General features: G+C 39.6%; 1 protein-coding gene and 1 non-coding gene across 2 annotated transcripts; one reads left to right on the top strand and one right to left on the bottom strand.

Moving 5' to 3' along the window:
* Nucleotides 1-907: 907 nt before the first annotated feature.
* LOC139945136 (atrial natriuretic peptide receptor 2-like) lies at nt 908-20278 on the bottom strand. Its single transcript, XM_071942414.1, has 20 exons — nt 19835-20278; nt 18595-18896; nt 15630-15765; nt 14917-15144; nt 14058-14136; nt 13230-13341; nt 12760-12876; nt 10429-10506; nt 9608-9712; nt 9017-9088; nt 8380-8545; nt 7720-7869; nt 7250-7415; nt 6142-6294; nt 5507-5630; nt 4958-5026; nt 3454-3628; nt 2505-2603; nt 2009-2100; nt 908-1435 (listed from the first exon to the last, which is right to left on the bottom strand). Exons 1-20 carry the CDS (start codon nt 20154-20156, stop codon nt 1301-1303), a joined length of 2880 nt encoding a protein of 959 aa, XP_071798515.1. The 5' UTR covers nt 20157-20278; the 3' UTR covers nt 908-1300.
* Nucleotides 4089-4163, top strand: Trnaf-aaa (transfer RNA phenylalanine (anticodon AAA)). The gene has a single exon. It is a non-coding gene; the product is annotated as a tRNA-Phe (tRNA).
* Nucleotides 20279-21952: the final 1674 nt, after the last annotated feature.

The raw sequence follows: 21952 nt of genomic DNA, 5'->3' as shown, positions 1-21952 counted from the left end.
GTTCGAACATAGTGATGAAAGAAAGCTTCCCTTAAAATGTTATTAACCGAGGTGCTGGCGTTTTGTGAAATGAGTAAAACAAGTCACAACATAATTTTAGCATGTAGGCTTAAAACGTATTTTCGTGACATTGTTATACTCAATTCTCAAAAACAACAGCATCCCAGCAAGTAATAATTTAAGGGAAACTGTCTAATATCGGTATCTTCAAGCTGTGTGAGATTAACGTATATTTGTGGACATTGTGTTTTGTGTTACAAAAAGTACCAAAAATAAAATCCTTTAGAAAACACGTTCGCCTCTCTTGAAGAACGGTCTATCGAAAACTTCATTACATTTTAAACAAAGTGTATTGCACAACTCTATAAAAAGTGATAGTTACGAAAAATCCTGAGGGAAGATGCTTAAAATTTTACACAGTAAATATATATACTCTGAATTATTGTACATATTTTATGTATATTGGTTTGTAGGTCAGATGAAAACAATTCATCGAAGATTTTTAAGCCTACATAGTCTTGCAGGACTTATAAGTAAAGCAATGACGTCATGTTTATGTTTTTCTGACATTAAATCAATATTTTGCAGAATATTTTTCTTCAATCACATTCAAATTGATTGTTACATGTAAACAACTTAAGAAGAAGTAGGCCTACATCGCCTCGGGCAAAAACATTCAAGCAGCAAAATAAAAAGTTAACAGTTATATTCTAGAACGATTCGGCTAAAATTAATGAAAAGCTAAAAAAAAAAAAAAAAACTTCAATGGTCTGAAGGTCCAGTTTAAGTTTTGGACTGTAAAACAAAATGTTTTGAAAGACAGTGGCAACAGAGGGCGCAGGTTAACTTAGCGTCGCGACAAAAACACGCATGTGTGTAAATATGCAGGGTGCCAGACCAGACATTGGGGTAATGCTGCATTTGGACCAAAGCGTCCGGCCAGCATCCACGTGCAGTGTGTAACATTCGATATCAAGAAATGCGCTGTAAAATATTGCAGTATTCTGAGTACGGTTGTATAAATAAAACACACACTTTGTATAGACTACGAGTGGCAGCAATTTTGAATTGCTTTAGTTTATAATGTTACCAATCTAATAAAACACATTAGTTCACAAAATGACTCATGCAAGATTTTAAAAATAGTTTTCTTTGCATCAAGTTAGTGCCTTGTTTCAGAGTCGAGTGAAAACTGGAGAGAATTGCGTAACGACGTCTGCTTCTACGTATCTACGGCTGATGAAGCGATTCCCCGGAAGTTCGGAATGACCCATGACCTGGTGTCATCAATTGGGTGAGTCTAAGTCACAATACCCGGAAGTTCATCTATTTGAAACGTGTCATCAATTGGACTCCTGGCCAGGCGGAGGTCCGGTAGATCAAAGTCGGATTTGTCTTTGCCAGTCAGCCAGTAGGTGATCATTGGATCTTTACCCTGTAAAAAGATTCAGACGGTTGTTGAGGGCAGTCTACTCCTGATGCGGACAAAATTCTCGAACTGACTCTAGCTACCAGGAAATCTCAGTGGTCTATAGTTGGTAAAGGTCGTGGGTTCGAATCTCACCGCGTATATACATGCCTGTGATTTTGCATAGAGCTCGGGAAAGACCTCAAGAAAGAGCTCGGGAAAGTGTACAGTGCTAAATATACACATCGTTGTTAGGGTAAAATCAAACAATCGTTTAATTGAGTCTGTGCGGCGTTAATAAAATCATTGTGCAGCTATGAATCGAATTCCTTCCAACTTGTGCTCGTCGTTCAAAGGGAAGTATTCATTTCAAAAAGTGGGCGCGTTTTTGAGATAACGCCAAAAATCCACAGAAGAATAATCCGTAATTGGAACACCCAATCTGAGAAACCTTTTACGCAAAAAAGGTTTTTCAAATTGAAATTGATTGAGTGGTCTTTTTAAGCTGAAAAGTGAACAATTAGCAAAGACGAGTTTGGTAAAACAACTGCAAATGAAAATAATCAAACAATCAAGTAAGAATAAGTGAGGGCGCCCTACTTTGACTTTGATCTCCCCGCGTAGCTCCAGTTTGAAGCCTCCCATTTGGTTCAAGACGGCGTACGTGGATGAACTGGTGTGTACCCGAAGAGCTATAAGAAACAATGTAAGAAAACTTTATATATTTGTTGTTCTGGCAAATACATAATGAAATAACTGGTAGAACATTCACCCTCTCACGAACAATGTTATGCTTGAAAGAAATTATATATATCATTACGGACTATTAGTATTATTGTCTACATACTGTAACTAAAAAGCGACCCAAATCCCAAACCGACGAAAAAAAAAAAAAAAAAAAAATGAACCTTATATACAAACTAACCCAAATGCTGTATTTTCCCCGAAATCGATAAGATGCTTTTGAATTAATTAAAAGGTCGTGGACAAGTGGAAACATTCAGTGGTATTACATCAGCAAAAGTGTACCGTGGTGAATTACGCTTATTTTCAATACAAAAATTTGCTTCTAATTCTCAGACTTAACTATTCTTACCTAATCCGTTTGATTCCATGCGGGATGCAGTATTTACGGTGTCCCCGAAGAGACAAAATCTAGGCATCTTTTGTCCTACAACGCCAGCGACCACCGGACCTTTAAAAACAACATCGAACAGTATTTGTCATTCAGACGCCAAATTATTAAAATACAAACTCAATAGCAAGAAGGGTTGTTGGTAGTATAAGTCGTGGAATTACACTTCCCAAAGTTCAAATTCTGCAAATTAAAACCGACCCAAATGTATGTTACAACGTAGATTTAAATGAACATTCAGTGCTTTCTTTTTATAATTAATTGGATTTAAAACAAAAATGTATTTCAATCCTCATCGAAGTACTAAGCCCCAAAAATAACAAATGAGCGAGTCTTCTGTTTGAATGCATTTTACTTGGACAACGCGTATCACGCAGCAAGTTCATACTCATAAGTGAATACATTTGCATATCATGCGACTGAGGCATCGTCAAGTTCCTGTCCCGCATGCGGAACAGGTGGGGGGGGGGGGGGGGACGCAGACTATCACTAAACAATAGTTTTCTGGCGATGGCACAGACTTTGGACTTGAGACAAGTCTTTCCGTCCCCGGAGATTCTGTTCCCCAGTGAACTGTGTATCGTCGCGCTCTTTTGAATAATCTTGCACCATGTAAATTTCCCAAAACTTTATGGGGGACGGAATCTCTTGGGGGACAGATTTCGCCCAAGAGACACCAGCAACCCCTATGGCCCACTGATTTTGAAGCAATGCGGTACACAATTGTAAAACCTGACGTAGTTAGAACCTACATGTAAACTACCTACATCAAGGCACTCACCCTAAACAAATGTATTCATCGTTTAACCGTGTTCGGTTTCCCAAGATGCATTGCGGTATTTTGTTAATATGGCGGTTGTACAATATTCAGACATCTTTTTAGTATGATTGATGCAATATGTACACCCACCTGTGTGCATACCGGAGCGTAGTTGCAGCTGCTCACTCGGACGATGTCTCATTCTGAAGCATTTAACTGAGCTGAGGAGATCTAAGGCCATACCGCCGATTTCTGCAGCGTGTCTGCTACCGTTGCGTTCAGGCACGCCAGACGCAACCATGTATGCGTCACCAATGGTTTCCACCTAAACAATGACGCAGAGATAAATACAAACTCTGGTTTTTCTGATCAACATAGTGTGGGTTCGAGTCCCGGTGTGGCAGGAGGTTTTGTCCCCAGGAGAGCCCGTTGTCCCCGGAGACTCTGTCCCGACATACAGCATACTCTCGGCGCGTTCGATTAGCTTCCCCGGGTCGACCCCGGTGTGTGGCGTTTTCTTTTTCCAGGACGAACGTGTGCAGATAATTACCCACGTTCGTCCTAGAAAAAAAAAAAAAAAACAAAAAAAAACGCCACACACCGGGGTCGACCAAGGGATTCGCTAAACAAACGCGCCCAGTGTAAAAACGTTTTCTGATAGCGCCCTCTTTTGAACCCTCCTTGTCCAACCCATGTTAATTTTCATCATAGGGACATAATCTGTCGCTGCACTTGTTTCCCTTGAGCATGAGACTTTATCATTAAACTACCTCCAACTACCGGCCGCCTCGGTAGTCTAGTTGGTAAGACACTGCTCTAAAATTGCAAGGGTCGTGGGTTCGAATCCCACCTGAGTAGCATTCCTGTGATATTTTTTTCACAGGACTCGGGAAAGTACTGAGTATACAGTGCTTACAAACATCGGTGTATGGGTAAAAACCAAAATTAATATTTATCATTATTGTTTTGTTTCTCCGTATGGGACATTAAGTCGTGGGTTCTGTGTATGATTGGTAGGGGTGTGCCCGTCAAAGAACACCTCAGTGTTTTGGGTTCACACAACAAGCACACTTGATTTGTTTCCTCATGCTTGCGTTCTACAGTGATTAGTTATATAGGATACACCCTTGGTTTCATTACCAGAAATATATAAGATAAGATAAGATAAGATAAGAACTTTAGTATCCCACACTGCAGTGTACCAGTTTTCCCAGTGCACTGGGGAAATTAAAACTGGCCATGATTCAAACAGTACAGAACAAAACCGCTCAAAATTAATTAACAATAAACAAACAGATAAAAACATTATTTAAGAATAGCGGTTTTAAAATATGTATCTAGCATGGATTAAAAATTATGCACAGCAATATTTACAGCCTAATCTGAGTAGTTTATTGAAATGTAGCTTCCCACACCGATGTTTAATTATCAAATACAGATGTTTAACAGATTTAGTAATTACAAATACGATTGTGATAAGCTATACTCGGTGTTTTCCTCAGTCCTGATATACGCGATTGGGATTCTAACCCACATCCCGCCATTCTAGAGCAAATTCTTTAAAAATGTTGAGATGGCTTAGACTATAGCTTGATGTATAAATGTAATGTTTCGACGTTTCGATCTGAATGCCTTCATTGTACAAATATCTTACCTTGTAAACATCGTAGTTGTCAATTGTATCATCAAACAAAGTGTACAAGTCACTAAGTAGTTCCACAACCTAATAATAGACAGGAATTGCGTACATCATCAATCTACACCATCCAGACACTGTTATTCGTCATACAATATTTCCAATGAGCAATAGTAAGCAAGACACCAGTCACAGATGGTACACATGACATGGTATTTTGGTTGGTAACCATATTCTGGTAAGCATAATTTTGTTGCGCTCGTCGGCTACTTCTTCTACTTACGCAGCTCAATATGAAACTGGGCCAAGGCCTATCCATAACGCACGTACTATGCTGCAATGCGGCGTGGGTAAAAACATGTTATAAAGTCAATTTATGATTTCGCTTCTAGTACGGTGAAGCACCCAGTTTGCCCCGGTTAGTTCTGGCTGTGTCATCTGCGCCGCAGCACATTGTAAACCCGTGTGTTACATAAATAAGTCTGATAACTAAAGATTTGTCAAAATTCTTTCGAGAATTTTTTTTTTTTCAAGCAAATAGGCAATACAAAAACTAGTTATTAATACCTGAAATGGTGTACTCTCTGAGGCTAATCTGGTGAAGCCAACGATATCGCTAAAGTACACGGTAACTTGTTCATACTGTTCTGCGGTGACCACATCGCCACGTTTCAACTGAGCGGCTACCGTCCTGAATCAGGCCGAAAGAGAACAGTCATGAATGCAAAAGAAAAACTAAAGGGGTGAGATGTTACAAAACAAATCACTACATTCATCTTAATAATCCGTAGAGCGTTACACAGCCAGCAAGCATCTGGCCAATAAGGATTTTCCCATACTTCTGAGAGAATACTTTAAAGTTTGAGTGGCCATGGCAAGGTCGTTTACCCGCTTTTTTTTAACATCATACACTGGTCCTCTGTCCCTTGGGAATTCCTCATTGAATTGTACAATGTTCGACACACCTGACCCTACGTGTACAAACATTCACGGGTCCGCCACTGGAACAGGGAAATATAATCTTTGAACCATTTGGAAGACTGTGGGATTGCTACCAGCTAGTTTATCCCTCGTTGTATGACTAGTATAGTGAGATACTAAGCATTGTCCGTTGTCAAAATACTGAAACATTCTTTCAAGGTCTTTAAAGTGAAGTATTGTATAAAGTGAACACATTTTGAAATAAACACAACGAGGCGAACCTTGGCAACATCTGATGAAGTAGTTGGTCGGTTTTCTTCTTTTCTTCTTCCAGCTGAGTCGTTCTTTCATTTACGAGCTCCTCTAAATGGTCAGCATATTTCTCCATCATCCCAATCATGTTGTCAACAAGATTCTGCGTTCTGTTCATTTGCATTTTTAAATTAAAAAGAGAACAAAAACTTTGTGTTAAAATATTTGTTAAAATCAACCTTGAATGATGTCTGATTAGATACTTGTCCTTTGGGAACTAGTCCTTCAGGATCTAGACCTTCAGGATCTAGACCTTCAGGATCTAGACCTTCAGGATCTAGACCTTCAGGATCTAGACCTTCAGGATCTAGACCTTCAGGATCAAGTTCTAAGGATCAAGTCCTTCAGGATATTGTCCTTCAGGATCTAGTCCTTCATGATTAAGTCATTCGAGATCTATGTAGTCCTTTGGGTTCTTGTCTTATGGGATATAGTCCTTCGAGATCTAGTCTTTCATCAAGATCGTGTCCTTCATCAGGATCTAGTCCTTTTGGGTATTGTCCTTCAGGATCTAGTTTTTCAGGATTAAGTCTTGTGGGATCATATGTAGTCCTTCGGGTGTTAGTCCTTCGAGATCTAGTCGTTCAAGAGCAAGTCCTTCATCAGGACCGAGTCTTTTGGGGACTATATTTTTGGGGGATCTAGTCTTTTGGGATCTAGTCTTTCAGGCTCTAGCTCTTCAGAATCCAGCACTTCAGGATCTAGTCTTTCATCATCTTGTCCTTCAGGATCAAGTCATAAGATCGCTCAAGTCCTTAGGATATAGTCCTTTAGGATACAGTCCTTAAGGATTAAGTCATTCGGGATCTAATGTAGTCCTTCGGGTTCTAGTCCTTTGGGATCTCGTCCTTCAGGATCCAGTCGTTTAGGATTAAGTCTTTCAGGATCTTATAATTTGGGTTTAGACTTTCGGGATCCTTCGGGATCTTGTTCTTCGAGATCTAGTCCTTCCGGATCTTATATTTCTGTATCAAAGTGTTTGTGTGTAGAGGAGCTTATAACCTTTAAAGGTTTTATAAAAAAAAGTGACTGGGAAGAATAAAACTAACACACTGCGGGAAAACTCACTTGCCACCGGACAGTTTAGTAACTGCTGATTTAATCTGCGACAAAGATGGTCTATCATCGGGTTTCTCCCGCCAGCACATCTCCATTAAATCCAACATTTTGGGCGTGCAGGCATCTCTGGGGACAACGGGGCGGAATAGTGGTCTGGCACCCATCTTGACGGCAGTCACAATTTCTAAAGATTCAAGAAAGGTTCTTTAATTGGCGGTTTGTGAAAAGACCAAATCATACGCAAAAAAAACTTTAGATTTTATAGGCTTGTTAAATTTTGCGGTTGCTGCTACGAATAGAGCGCCGTGTCATTAAGCGAGCAAAGTCACAGCCCGAGATTTTACCCGATTGTCTATGGCCAAATTAAAGTGTCAACTGCGGGACTCCACCATATAGAAAAACATATAGAATAATGAAAAATAAAAAAAAAACACTTGGTTTAAATAAAGTTAACGGTAAAACAACCCTTCGGGTAAAGAAATACAAACCTTTTGCTTCCAAGTTTTGTGTACAAAAAGGACCCCCACGTATTACTATCTCCTGAAGTATGATCCCATATGAGTAAATATCGCCCTCTATTGATCCGTATGGACTTGATGGCGGGCATCTGAGGTGCTCCGGTGCCGTCCATAACGAGGCTGCATAAGACGAGGATAGAAAAGTCATTAAGAAAAATATTGTGATATTCTCAAACCAACCGGGCGTGGATTTCACAAAAAGCACACTTGAACAACAATGCATAAATTTAGCAAGGGACCCTTGCTAAAAATTGCTCTAGTGTGAAACGGGTTTGAGGATGACAGGCAAATTAAACAAGAGAATTAAAGCAACATTTTGACAATGCCAAAATTAGCAAGGGGCCTTGCGAAATCGCTCTAGTGTTTTGGCACTACATGACCAACCACAGGCTGTCAGCAAGACGGGATCGGGATCCTGCTTCTATAAAACAGGTGGCTCCCTCTATCGGTGTGTTCAGATTTGGCTAGGTCCGTATGTCTGTACAATTTTGTGCACAAAGTATAGGAGTGAATAATGTTTCAGTCTCTAAAACAAAGTTATTGTGTACACGCTCTTTGTTCTTTCTGGAATAAGTCAATAGAGGGCGCTACAAGTACCAAATAAAGTATCATAGACTACTATTGACGCACCTTTATATATGTCGTGATCCAGGTCACCCGTCTCGTCTTGGTCTTGTTTAAAGAGTGCGAACCCGTAGTCAGTCAATTTACACACCCATCTCTTATCGATGACGCAGTTTGAGGATTTTAACCTGCCGTGTGATTTCAGTGAGGTACTACTGAGGTATTGTAGACCCTGGGAAAGGTCAAGGTGTTTTAACAGGTATTACACAGGTTTTGAGGAGATGACATAAGAACCATAGATAGTGTTCATGTTTTGTGTGATAAACAGACTACATGAAATAACAAAACCTGCAGACATTTTGGCTTAATCCAATGTGTATAGTCAGGGGAAATTAGTCCAAAACCATTCAAAATTGTCAGCATGTAAACACATTTTCCCTAATAACTTTAGTTGTAACAAACGAATTTCATTCAGCTGATGCATATTCAGTTACAGTTTTCTTGAATTATTATGACTTTATTTCAAAGGGAATAATATACCTCATTATGAAAATGAGTATGAACTTCACAATCAGTAAGCTTTCAAACTAGACTTAAAATATGTTGGGTTTTTTCTCTACCAATCCTGTAAAGGAACTTTGAGTTTTGGATAGAAATATATTTGTTTAATGAAAAATCCATCATTACATCAGCATAACAATACCTTACAAATATCCATGGCAAAAGACAGCTTGAAATTGTCGTCAAGTTTGATGTCATCATTTTCAAGAACATCCTTTGATGAAAATAAAAAAAGTGTATTATAATCAAAGGGTTTTGATACCTTTTATAGGTCAAGTTGTTTGGCCACGATACGAGTCCCAACTCACTGTGAATGAAGATGTATGTAACATAATCACACAGACGAAAAATAACATTGTCCATCGTCACTGTACGTACTTCTGTAGAGTGATTATGATTGACTTATATGCGTCGTCGACCGATTGTTGAACCGAAGATTTCATTGCACAGAAGTTCTAAAAAACGATCATCAAATATTAAACCAAGAAAGTGGTTGTTGAGGAAAAGAGTATTAAGTGCAGAACTTATTAGGGGATAAGGTCGTTCCAAAAGAAAACTCTGCGAACTTCACTTCCGTTGTTGCTGTTTTTGTTGTTTCGTTTGACGCTTCGAGAATTATGTGCATCAATACTTGTAAGCTTTGTGAAAAACTGGCGACCCAAACTTTTGGTTGACTCGCTCAGCGGGCGTGAACAAGAAAGTTAAAGGTAAACCCCTGTCTTGATCGACATACCTGTAAACTTCCTTTATTGCTGTATTCCATCAGGATGCAGATATTGGGCTGATCGATGCAGGCGCCAATAAACGAGTTTATATTCTCATGTTTCATGTTCCTTGCCTATGTAAATTAAAAACATATATTATGCAACCTCTCAGTTTCAAGAATTAGCAAATATAACCCAAGGTATAAATTCAACAATTTGTAACAAGACCTTTCGTTGTATACGACTTGAAGTTTTGCATGGTGGAAGAGGTGTATGTTTTTTGGGTGACACAATCGTGTGGTATCTGATTTCTGGACGTTTCGGCCATCAGAACACACTGATCAAAACGTCAGTTACAAACACTTTAAAACAGATTGACACATGTCACTGCAAAGGCCTAACAAACCGTATACTTGTATCTGTGTGTTCAGCGGCCATTTACTCTTGAGAAAGACTGCAGGTTCAAAACGTCGGAACATTAACGTCATGCAATATTATTGTTGACTGAGGCCGTCTTATTTGTTTCAGTTGAAACTAATACTTTTTGGAGTCTTCCTATGACTGGAATGTGACAAAATTTATGTAGAATACAGTCCAATTCCTCTAAGGGTTCCCTTAAAAGGATGCAGACGTAACATGTTTTGTAACACATGCAGCTTCTTTAGAAATTATAGCAATAAAGTATGAACTTATAGCTGGATTGCACAGTGACGTCATTGTCCACCATCTTTGATGAAAAACAATTGGAACGTGCACGGATGTACACACTGCACACGACTCCTAAGATATCCTAACCCTAACGCTATAACCCTAAACAGATGTTTAAATTTTAACGAGTGCTACTTATTACCGTTGAAATTTCGATCAAAAGGTCTCTTTCCAGGGTAATGGCCTTCTTGTTCACCTGTTTAATCGCTACAAAAATACTCTGATGAAACAAACAAAAACAACAAAACATCAACAAGATGAAAAGTAAACAAATTATACACAAATGAACCAATTTTCGAAGCATTGCTTTAACAAGTAAAGGAAATAAACTCGCCCACTTTCGGGTATCAATGTTCGAGTACATGCGAGGCTTGCACAATCCATTAAATGTTTGCTTTGTGAGGATCCAAAGCACACGGGAAAGGATTAACGTTAATTCGTGCACTCTAAAAAGAAAAATTCCTGGATCAGAATTTTCTCGATTCCGGGTCCCAGTTGTCTTGACCCAGTTATGGGTCTGTGTATAACCCAGATTTCCTGTCAAAATCCAAGTAAAATTCCCTTTTACCAATTTATGAGCAATTTTTTTCAAAATAATGGATAATGCCCACCGGGACCCGGAATTACGCACATACTGGTACAAAGGCAAGTATGGTATAACTCGGCGTGATATTCACATGATCTGGTTATCTGCTGAGTGAGGGGAAAATTGCTATTTTCATGTTGGCCTATATTAATTTACCCCAAGGCTGATGCCACTCTTGGTTAGGGGCTACAAGAAGAATACATTTAAGATGGAAATAACGGAGGGGAGTTAAAGGCATGAATTGATATTCCTTTTAAAGCAGTCTAAATTGTAAGAGGGCGGAAAAAGCACGAGTTCCAAAGAGATGCAGTACGTGCATGTTGGAATGGCTTTGTTTTACATCTCAGGGGCCAATTTCATAGAGCTGCTTAAGCACGAAAATAGCTCGCTTATTTTACACATGTTACTAGCCCAAATTTAATGCCATATACATCGCTTATGACTGGTATTTAGCGGTTGTTTACTTAGCATAACAATTGAGTTGAGTCTTGGCCGGTAATCTGATTTGACTAAGCAAGTATTGTTTTGCTTAAGCAAATTTTTTTGCTAAAGCAGCTTTATGAAATTGGGCCCAGTAAAGCACGAGTGTATAGGTTAACGTAAATATGCAGAAAAACTGTTTCATGCTCAAACACCCTTATACTATAGAAGGAACCAGGTTTGACACACTGGTTGCACATACCATGAAAATGTCTGTAGAAACGACAGAGGCTGGCTACGGATTGAGTGAATAGCGTTGGCAAAATAAAAGGCGACAGTAATTGGGACCTAAGTCAAAAGCTTGCCAGACAGTCGCTAGACCAACCTTAGTCTTGAAATCAACTCGGTAATTGTTGTGCGGTTCTTTTCGCCGCCCTCCGCTCTGCGTATTTTTATTTTTATTTATTTATTTATTTTAATTCTTCGGACAAAAAAAGCAAAACAATAAAACAAGCACAGGCCGTCCAGGGAAGGGCAAAAGTCCAAAAACTGTCATCAAAAAAGATGTGCTCTCCCAGACCAAGCTCATCGTTCACAGTAATAGACACTAACGACTCGACATCAAGTTTAAACCAACCTATGCCCTTGGGTCTTGCTCTCAATAATCAACTTACACAGAGGGCCTAATTCAATAGCTCTGCATATATAATGTAAGCGAAATTTGGTGCTTAATACGGAAATATAAAAATTCGCTCTTGAGATAATAATATGCGTATTTTACAGGTTTATTAAGGCAAATTTGGTTGTTACAATTAAAGCCGTCTTTGTTTACAGCTAGCACAGAAGCTCATCAATGGTGACTATGCGTGCAGAATTCTGTGGTGGCATGAAATTGATACAGCTGCTGCAAAGCACCAAATATTAATTCACAAATTGCTGCTTATTAACGAATGGGCAGGATACCAGTCTTAGATGGTAGGCCTACATGTGAAATGTCATTTAGGCTGGTAACATTAATCAGGTAGGTATATTTTTAAATCTTCTGGTTTGCTCGAAGGCACCAGACACCTTTCTGGTAATTGTTGAAGACAATTATTCTCACTTTGTGTATCACAACATAATATGCAAAAAAATAACAAATCTGCGAAAATGTGGACCCAATTGGTCATCGAAAATGCAAGAGCTGAGAGTAATGAAATAAAAAACGCACTGTGTTGCACAAATTTGTTTGATGTCAGATGATTTATAGTAGGGTAAAAATTGATCTGTTTCTAAAAAAAAAAAAAAACCACGTTACTTCAGAAGAAGCCGTTTCTCACAATGTTGTTTACTATCAACAGCTCTCCGATGCTCGTCACAAAGTTATGCTAACATGCTAAAAATAATTATTTTGAGTCATTACCCATGTTATGTCTTTCTGCAACTTGTAAACAATTGGTTTAGATCCCGACTGCGATCAATGCTTACCTTGTACAAACCGTAGTTGCAGAATCGTTGTATGTCGGTGCAGTTTGATGACGCAGTTTGACGCCCTCCCGAGAAAGTGCCGCTTCTGATCGAGAGATGGTCTTTAAACGACTGTGACTTTAATAATTCAACGGAAAGGGGACGCGAATCACAAGAAAATGTTACTTCGTTTTGGGTTGAACACATACAATAAAAAACAAACTGGGAATGGGCAGCCATGGGATCACCTAAACGGGATGCGACTACTTGTTTCTTTATATTTGAAACTAAAAATACTTACCTAGACCGGTAAAATAACGAAACTTAAAAATCTTTAGAAAGTAGCCATTTTCAATCAAGTATAGCTGTTTTGCTTTGAAGTAGGAAAAATCTGTTAAAATGGAAGAAATTGACACGCTTTTGAAAGCAAGATATGGATACTGAATTCGGAAAGTAAGTTTAAAATGGAGAAAACAAAAATAACAACTTACCCCAATGTTTGGCGAATGAAATGACGACGATTTTTTGGTGTCAAATACGATATCGTAGTAGTTGACTCGCCAAAGGTTAATCGCTTGTAATCTGGCCTCATTCTTCAAGCGCCTGAAGAAGAACCAAACAGTTCATTCTAAGCAAAATTACTTTTACTAGGAAGAGATGAATTATAACCGCTCCAGTTTCCGGTTTACTCTAAACAATTAAGAATATTACCCAATTGACGTTCCCATTATCGCTGAACCTATGTGATGATCGCACCAATTGGACGTGATTCACAAACGGGGTGTATTAGAAAAACCATCCAGGTCGATGTCGAACAGCGATCCTCGTCCCGATAAATGTATAATTTTTACGTTAATTTAAACAAAACAATTATTATGTACACATATTAAAATAATAATTATACAAAAAGTACGTTAAAAATAATAATCTTTAAGATTTTTTTAACAAATAACAATTTCAATACAATTTGGTTTTGTACAAAATATACTTGTTTTCGAATTAAGTTCTCGTTTTCGCTACGTGCGAGACTTGCACAGTCTATTACCAAGTAAGCTTTTTTGCTTACAATTATTTTGATTAGTTACCAATTGTGCCTTTAATAAAGGTTGCAGTAATTTGCATTATATAACATTATAACACTATTTATGAAATCTGCTCCTGGATCATGTATTTTTTCAAATAGTGTTTTCATTCATGTCTTCTTCTATGACACTGCTGCGTAAAATAAAAGATGATTTGTGTTAAAACTTATTATATTGTACCATGATGAAACCTTTTCTGCTAACTAAAATTTCAGCCAATAAAAAAAAAGGGCTTACCGATAAAAAATCGTCACGACAGATGAGCAGACCACAGCAAGTGCAAAGACACAGCAGGATATAATAATAATGATGGTTTCTGGCAAAACAAATGTATCACAAATTAGGTATGGAATAAGTCAACAAAAATAAATGGCGTTTCGGCGTGCCAGAAGATTCTGCCCCCGGAGGTTATGTCCCCCCAATAAATGGCGGACTGTGTGAAACCTTCTTCTAATCTGTAGCGACTTCTTTTGAACTCTCCTCATCCACTAGCTCATGTTAACTTCCCATGTTGGGTACAGAATCTCAGGGGTCTGATTTCCCTGTAACAATGGCCACCACTGCCGAAATCGGAAACCGTCTTACTTTCAACAAGCTGAAAGGCAGCCGGATATTGCCAAAATGACCTTTGACCTTGTATTTATTTAACACGGAGATTTGCAGCCAAATCACACGTAAATATACTCGTACTACTTTAACGGTGATTAAAATAACACTACAAGATGTACAAAACATATAATATAATATGCACACGCTGCATGCAGAGATCGAGAGTAACAGCTAACAAACATCGGACCAATCAAGACATGGAAAGTTTACGTCACTGCACGGTTATCCAATGAAATCATTGTATCCAATATGAGACTTTGGGACGATAGGTGGCAGAATACTTACCAGGTAAATTGTCATTGTTAACGTAGTTCTGAGCATGCGCACATTACCGAGAACAATGAATTTTACCTCGTTAGTCTGCTGCCACCAAGCGTCCCTGAAGTCCCCTATTTGATATGAGAGACCAGTGCCTGTCTTCCAGGATATCAGTTTGGTTGAACGGTTTACTCAATAGGGAATGCGTTTACTGAGATCAGCCTCTTACCTGTATTCGATTGACAATGTTCCTCATCCCAGCCACAGTCTGGTTCTCCTTTCGGTGGTGTGGTTTCTCCTCCAGGCCAGGTTGGTATAAAGTTCGGTGTGAAAGTCAACTCCTTGGTTATGTGATCGTAATGTACAAAGTCCTCAAACCTTGAATCGTGGAAGTCCTGCAGTGCGAAGTCTGGATCCCGGTCTCCAGAGCCATCGATCGTCACATAGTTATCGATACCTTAAAATAAAAACGTATATATGTTTTCCAAATTAGGGGTTAAGATCCGCAGCTCTGCCTCCTTCCGAGGTGGAAGCAGCGGTTCTAATTGACGGAGTCCAATCTGGACCCGGGGCCTAAGCCTAGGTTTGGAAAAGGCCTTTGGGTCGTTTTGGAATAGTTAAGCGGTTGCGGCTGAATCATAACATTGAGACTAAGGCTGGATCCGAGTTGGCGGCTACATGTACGGCTATGACTATTGCTAAAGATGTTGCTAAGGACGCCATAGTACCCAACCGCGTGGTGACGCAGAAATCTAGCCATAGCCGTAGCTTTAGCCGCCAATTCGGGCGTGGCCGTGGGCAAAACGTAAACCGCAGCCATTTTATAGATCTTGACAGAGAAGTCAGTATTAAATTAAAGCCAAACAAAAGAAGGGATAACTGTATGATTAATCTACAAAAAAATAATGTGCATCAACAATTTAAGAAAAATTAAACACTCACCCAAAAAATGTCGGTTTCTCATTTTAACTCCGATGGCTGCTCCATCATACTCATCACCTCCCTCTGATATGACGTCATGAAGACCCAAGGCATACAATACCACTGCGTCGTAAAGCGTACCCGCGTGGACATCAACCTAACAAAGTTTCAAATCATTTTAACGTAATCCATCTCAACCTGAAAACCATTTTCATTGAAATCAAATTCAGTCACAACAATGGTCAGTGGTTACCCCCCCCCCTTTTTTATTACTTTATTAGACTTGGCTCAAGTCCCAATCCCGTGTCATCGCCAGCATTCCCCCACCTGGACCACATTTTGACGGCGAGCTCGCACTTCTATCGGCCTGTTTTCAGAAGTGCAGTTGGCGCGATGTAGGGACCTCTCACACGAGAACGAGGCTTGAATCAAGTCTAGGGTTTATATGAGTCAACCACTTTGAGCCACCGTACGCTTTACATTTTCACAGCCTAACCAAGCCCAACAAGCACAATTCCAACTTTTAACGGCACTGGATACTATTGGTAATTGCTTAAACTAATTCTTAGCATAAAAACTTACTTGTTAGCAATCAATGAAAAGATGTTAATAGTATAAAACATTGTGAGAAGCGGCTCCCTCTAAAGTAACGTCGTTTTCGAGAAAAACAAGTTATTTCTCACTAAAATAATTTAATTTGATTTCGCGGTCTCGAATTCATGAATCTGAAAGCACACAACTTCGTGTGACAATGTATATTTTCTCTTTCAATAATATCTCCCCAACTTCAACGACCAATTGAGCTCAAATTTTCACAGTTTTTTATTTTGTGCATATGTTGAGGTACATCAAGTGAGAAGACTGTGGTCTATGACAATTACCGAAGGTGTCCAGGGGTGGATTTCACAAAGGTAGTCCTAACTTAGGACTAGTCCTAGGCAATGCTAAGAGATAGGACTGGTCCTAAGTTAGGACCAGTAACTCATCCTAGCATTGCCTCGGACTAGTCCTAAGTTAGGACTACCTTTGTAGAGTGTCATGGCCGAGTGGTTAAGAGCATTGAATTCAAGTTCTGGTGCGTTTTTACCGGAGTGTGGGTTCGAATCCCGGTCGTGACACTTGTGTCCTTGAGCAAGATACTTTACTATAATTGCGTCTCTTCACCCAGGGGAATAAATGGGTACCTGCGAGGGTAGAGGTTGATATTGTGAATGAAAAAGCCTTTGGAGTGATATAAACTGTTGCCCAGGTTGTATACTCCCAAGGGAGTTGAGAAACATTAAAAAGGGATGTTATTGGCCCTATGACCAGGGCACTAATGTAAAGCGCTTAGAGAGTTAAGTGTTAGTTATTAGGCGCCATATAAATCGAAAGTTGTTATTATTTGTAAGTACCAAGTAAGCCCAAACAAAGCCCAACTAATTGCCCAACCAGTACAACTAAGCCCGAACCAAGCAACAACCGGGCCCAATTATTATAGCCCAAACAAGTACAACAGGCCCTATCTAAGCGCAACCTAAACGCATCACAACAAGCCCAAGTAAGCGCAACAAAGCCCAACTATTAGCCCAACCCGTGAACAGTACAGCTGAACCAAACAAAAACCAAACCGAGCCCAACTTGTATAGCCCAAACAAGCACAACAATCCCTATCTAAGCCTAAAGCCCGGTTCATACTTCCTGTGAATGCGATTGCGATACGAATGTTGACGTCACAAATTCGCAACGAAAAATTCACAGCAGGGCCACTCCGCTCAACTCACTTGCGAATATCGCTGCGAAAGGAGGGTTGTGACGTAAAAATTCGCTTCGCATTCGCACTCGCATGAAGTATGAACCGGGCTTTACGAATCATAATAAGCCCTCAAGTAAGCCCATGTAAGACCGAACCAATCCCAGCCGAGCCCAACCAAGTGGGACGTCTCCCCATCTGAACTAATGAACCGAACACGGGGAAACGAATGAGCCAATGCTGGAACACGTTTCTGTTTTGGGTCGCCAATTCTCGGCTTTGGTTCAATACGAGGTTCCCCTTAATCGAATCTGGCTATTCTATACAAAATATTGGATATGGTGTCCCGTTAAAATAATTAACCCGAGATGCATCATCGACTATATAATGCCACATTTCACACACTGCATTGTATTCTGCACGAACAACATACTTTCAATGTTTGTTTAATTTAACTCACACGTCTGTAGATCATTGTCATTCGAGGTTATGTTCACTATAAACACAAAACTGACGCAAATAATTCGTTCAACCCATAAATCAAAAACTCTTTCTTCAACGTTGACGACTTCGTGTATAACAAACGGGCGGGAATGATTTTTTTTGAGAACGATGCTGTGATGCCTCAAACTTTTTTCAGTGGGTGCGTTCGTTTAGCTTCCCTAGGTCGACCCCGGTGTATGGCGTTTTTTTTTCAAGGACGATAGTGGGTAATTATCTGCACACGTTCGTCCTGGAAAAAACCCGTCACATACCGGGGTCGACCCAGGGAAGCTAACGAACGCACCCATTATTGGACGTGCGCCCTATCGAACATACACTTCATTGGGTCGATGCAGTAAATACATTGCAAAATACTGGATGACACGCCCCAGAGGGCGCGTGCTCTCGTAAAGTTTTAGTTTGCAGTCCACTCTTATCGATTGTAAACCAGTGACAACTGCAAACCCACTCCTGTTTTCGCGCGTTTCGCCGTGTCATGACATGTGTTTATTACAAATCCGTAATTCTCGCTAACGATAATTTATATTGTTTGACCGTTTTCTTAAAAATAAACCATTTCATGGACTAATATTTCAAGAGAAGGCTTTCACCATTACCTTCTGTAAACCCTGTAAATTATTTGTAAATCTGTGATTTTTTTTTTTTTTTTTTTTTTTTTTGGGGGGGGGGGGGGTACCGAAAGGGTCCAATGGCTTTAAATAACAAGGATGTGTGTGGGTATAATATGACAATTTAAGTAAATAACGTTACCTCTTCATCTTTTAACATTGGTCGGTTGAATGGCTCCATCCCCGTCTGCTCACGCACCCGCTCTGCGAAGGTATCATACCTATCGCCCTCTGGCGTCTTAATGTGGACATTCAATATACCATTGAAAGCCTGTATAGCCTCTTCGTCTCTCCCATCTCCATCCATCCATGTATTTGCACTCAAGTAGGCGTCTTCCAGTATGTCCACACAGATAAAAGCGTAACCTCCTTCGGTCATACCGACGTCATACGCGTTCAGCATCAGGTCCCGGATGTCAGCTCCGTAGCCGAAGAGAAGCATTACTGCAACAAATATATATTAATGTCAAGAGGGCACAGTAGAAGTTTAATATAGGTTTTCTCGGTCAAATTCGGCAAATGGGCAGTCAATTTTCTATGCATTCGAATTAAAGGTGGTTTGCCTCTCCAGTTGATACTGCGTTTGAAATTCAGAATTCGTCCATTCAATTTTGTTTTGAGTCGAGTCAAATTCCTTTATCACTCTGTTCAATTTAGCGTATCGTCTTTCTTTTTCGTGACACACATGCCTTAAGAAGCGTCTGAGAATTTGAATGCTCTTTTGACGAATTGAATTATTGTTTTGGTAAATCGAATGCACAACATAAAATTTGACGAATCATAAAACGAAATCGAATGACCCTTTTTTAGAAGCATTCGATTTCGTGCGAAATAGAATAGCTTGGTGGTTAAAATGGCTGCTCATTTGCCGAAATTGACCGATAAAACCTAATTATAAATATTGAACAAACTCGCTCCTCTAGCCTTGCTAATTTATACATAACTCAATCATTCAGTTTCAGTATCTTAATTAATATCAGAAAAAGTTTGTACACAGTTCTCCAAAATAATGGGGTGATGTAGTCTCCACCGGGGGACCAGGCAAATCTCATGCTACTGGGCTATATAGATAGCCCAACTGGGCTATCTAGATAGCCCTATCTTGGTGGTCTCCCTAGTTTTGTAAAAAAACTATTGTTTTCACAAAACATGATTGGTCAAGCCCCTACCAAGCCTCTCGGTAACACCGTGTAAGCGGGGCTTGTTTTTTTTTTTTTTTTTTTGGGGGGGGGGGGGTCGAAACCGTCGGCTGAATAGAATTAAACGTGGTGCCTCCCCATCAAACTTCGTGCGCCAAATGAGATCCCGGATCCGTATAAATTTCATTTAAAAGTGCAAATCCCATTAACTTTGACTTCCAGACATTATTTGAAAATGCTTACTTCTTGACAAGTCTTTAGCCGCCTTCACGATCTCCAGTTTTGAAAAAGAATCCCTTCCGTGGATGTTTTCATTCCCCGGATTAAATGTCACAAAACCAGCTACGAAAATCCCGTTTTCCTCCAAGTTCAACTTCACAGAAAAAGAAGCGGTCTGCCATACGCTCTCACTGGATGTAAAAATATACGCTCGTGTCCAGCCATAGTGCAGCATAACTTTGGAGAACAACGGTGCCATTTTGTTATAGGGACCAACAGTCCTGGCCAGGGTGTTATAGGTATCTTTGCTTGAGAGATGTATGCTAGAGCAACCCCATGATACCATAGGGAGGTTCCACGCCGAAGCAAGTAATCCTGCTGGTTCGCAAACTTCATCGCAACCGCCACCGATGAACCCATGGAGTTTCCGGACTTTCAGGAACAGGTCCACCGTCTCTTGGAGTCCGACTTTCCCAATGCATTCCGTGTCGTTCCAGACGAAGGACAGATTGCGTCCGGGTAGAAGCGTATCGTTGTTATTGATGACCTCTACAGCTATGGTCATCGCACCGGCGATGTACCTACCGATAGGTCGCTCCCCACTGAAGGGTAACAGAAGTCCGAGGACTATATCCTCGTCCCCGTTGGACCTCAAGACACTCACAAGTATTGTTATTGCCAATGATAAAAGTGCTGCAGCTTTGAGATTCATTTTTACTACTGTAAAATATGTTCGAAATGTAAAGATCTAATCGCAAGTTTGATTTGAAGTCGATATTCACATTCGCAATTTATAGTACTCTCCCAATTAGGTATCATCCAATAAGACTACCATGTTAGACGTTGAAAGTATCTCGAGGTTAATGCGTTTAGATCATGCATAAATAATCGTGTGTATTGTGTTGAGTACAATTGCTCCTAATTAAAAGGTGACATTTAAACTGAATTATACCCAATGTGGACTGGCGTCCTGTCAATGGGAATTAACGTGAGTATAATTCATGTTCACTTGAGTATAATGTGTGTTGCTCCATGGTATGACGTTGTTTTTACCACTACTCCAAAAGCAACCTCAGATGCCGCTGGACGGGAGCCATTATAAAAAAAGAAACAATCTATCACAACTTCTTAGAAACAATCCACACAGATATACTGGCAATCAGACGACACTAAAACCAAAGTCTCGCTTCGCAAACACAGTCGCTATTTGCTCATTCAAAGCTATTAATTGTATTTTGCTAGACTCTTGCTATTGATGTAGTATGTAGCTCTGCTTGTGTTGTACTGTTGTTCATCTTAAGCTATCACTTTTTTCCTCGAGACTTCAGATATACATCTCCTTCAGATTTAAGTTTTCTTTTCTTGTCTTTTCCATGTAAAACACAACGTGATTATCCTGCACAGATGGAAATGAACAAAACAAACATTTTAGTGTATATGCATATTATATTTTCTAACATTTGTTCTGCATTCTTTCTATATGAACTGCGAGAGATTGAGGGCAAAATCTTTTTTTAAATATTTTTATTTTAATAGAGGAGAATAAAAGCTTGAAAGGTTCGGCAAAAAATGGTAGGGCCCAGATAATGTTTGGAACAATTAATGCAATACACCATGTTCGGGTATAAAATAACTAAAAGAGTGCCCCAAAATCTATATGAGTGCATCACTATCAACATTAATGTTTGAAAGACTAAACATTTGATTAAGTTTGTATCGAGGGTAACAAATATTGATTCTTTAACCCGTACACCGATATGCATCAAAGGTGTCTTTCAAATTTCTCAAAATGTTGATGTTTCATTGTTTTTTGTTTTTTTTCCCCCTTTCTTGTCGTGTCAGAGTTCTTGTCTGTCTCAGGGAAATACACAAAATCATTACGCCAAACCTTTTTCCTAGCACGTACATTTCACTAGATAATAATAATATAGGTTTTCTCGGTCAAATTCGGCAAATGAGCATTCATTTTCATGCTTTCGAATTTAAGCTGTTTTGCCTCTCCAGTTGTTACTGCGTTTCAAATTCAGAATTCGGCCATTCAATTTCGTTTTGGGTCGAGTCAAATTCCTTTAGCACTCTGTTCAATTTAGCGTAGCGTCATTCTTTTTCGTGACACACACGCCTCAAGAAGCGTCTACGAAT

The sequence above is a fragment of the Asterias amurensis genome, chromosome 12, assembly GCF_032118995.1.
Source record: "Asterias amurensis chromosome 12, ASM3211899v1".
Taxonomy (NCBI): domain Eukaryota; kingdom Metazoa; phylum Echinodermata; class Asteroidea; order Forcipulatida; family Asteriidae; genus Asterias; species Asterias amurensis.
The sequence above is the reverse complement of the archived record's forward strand: the minus strand, read 5'-3'. Positions and strand labels throughout refer to the sequence as shown.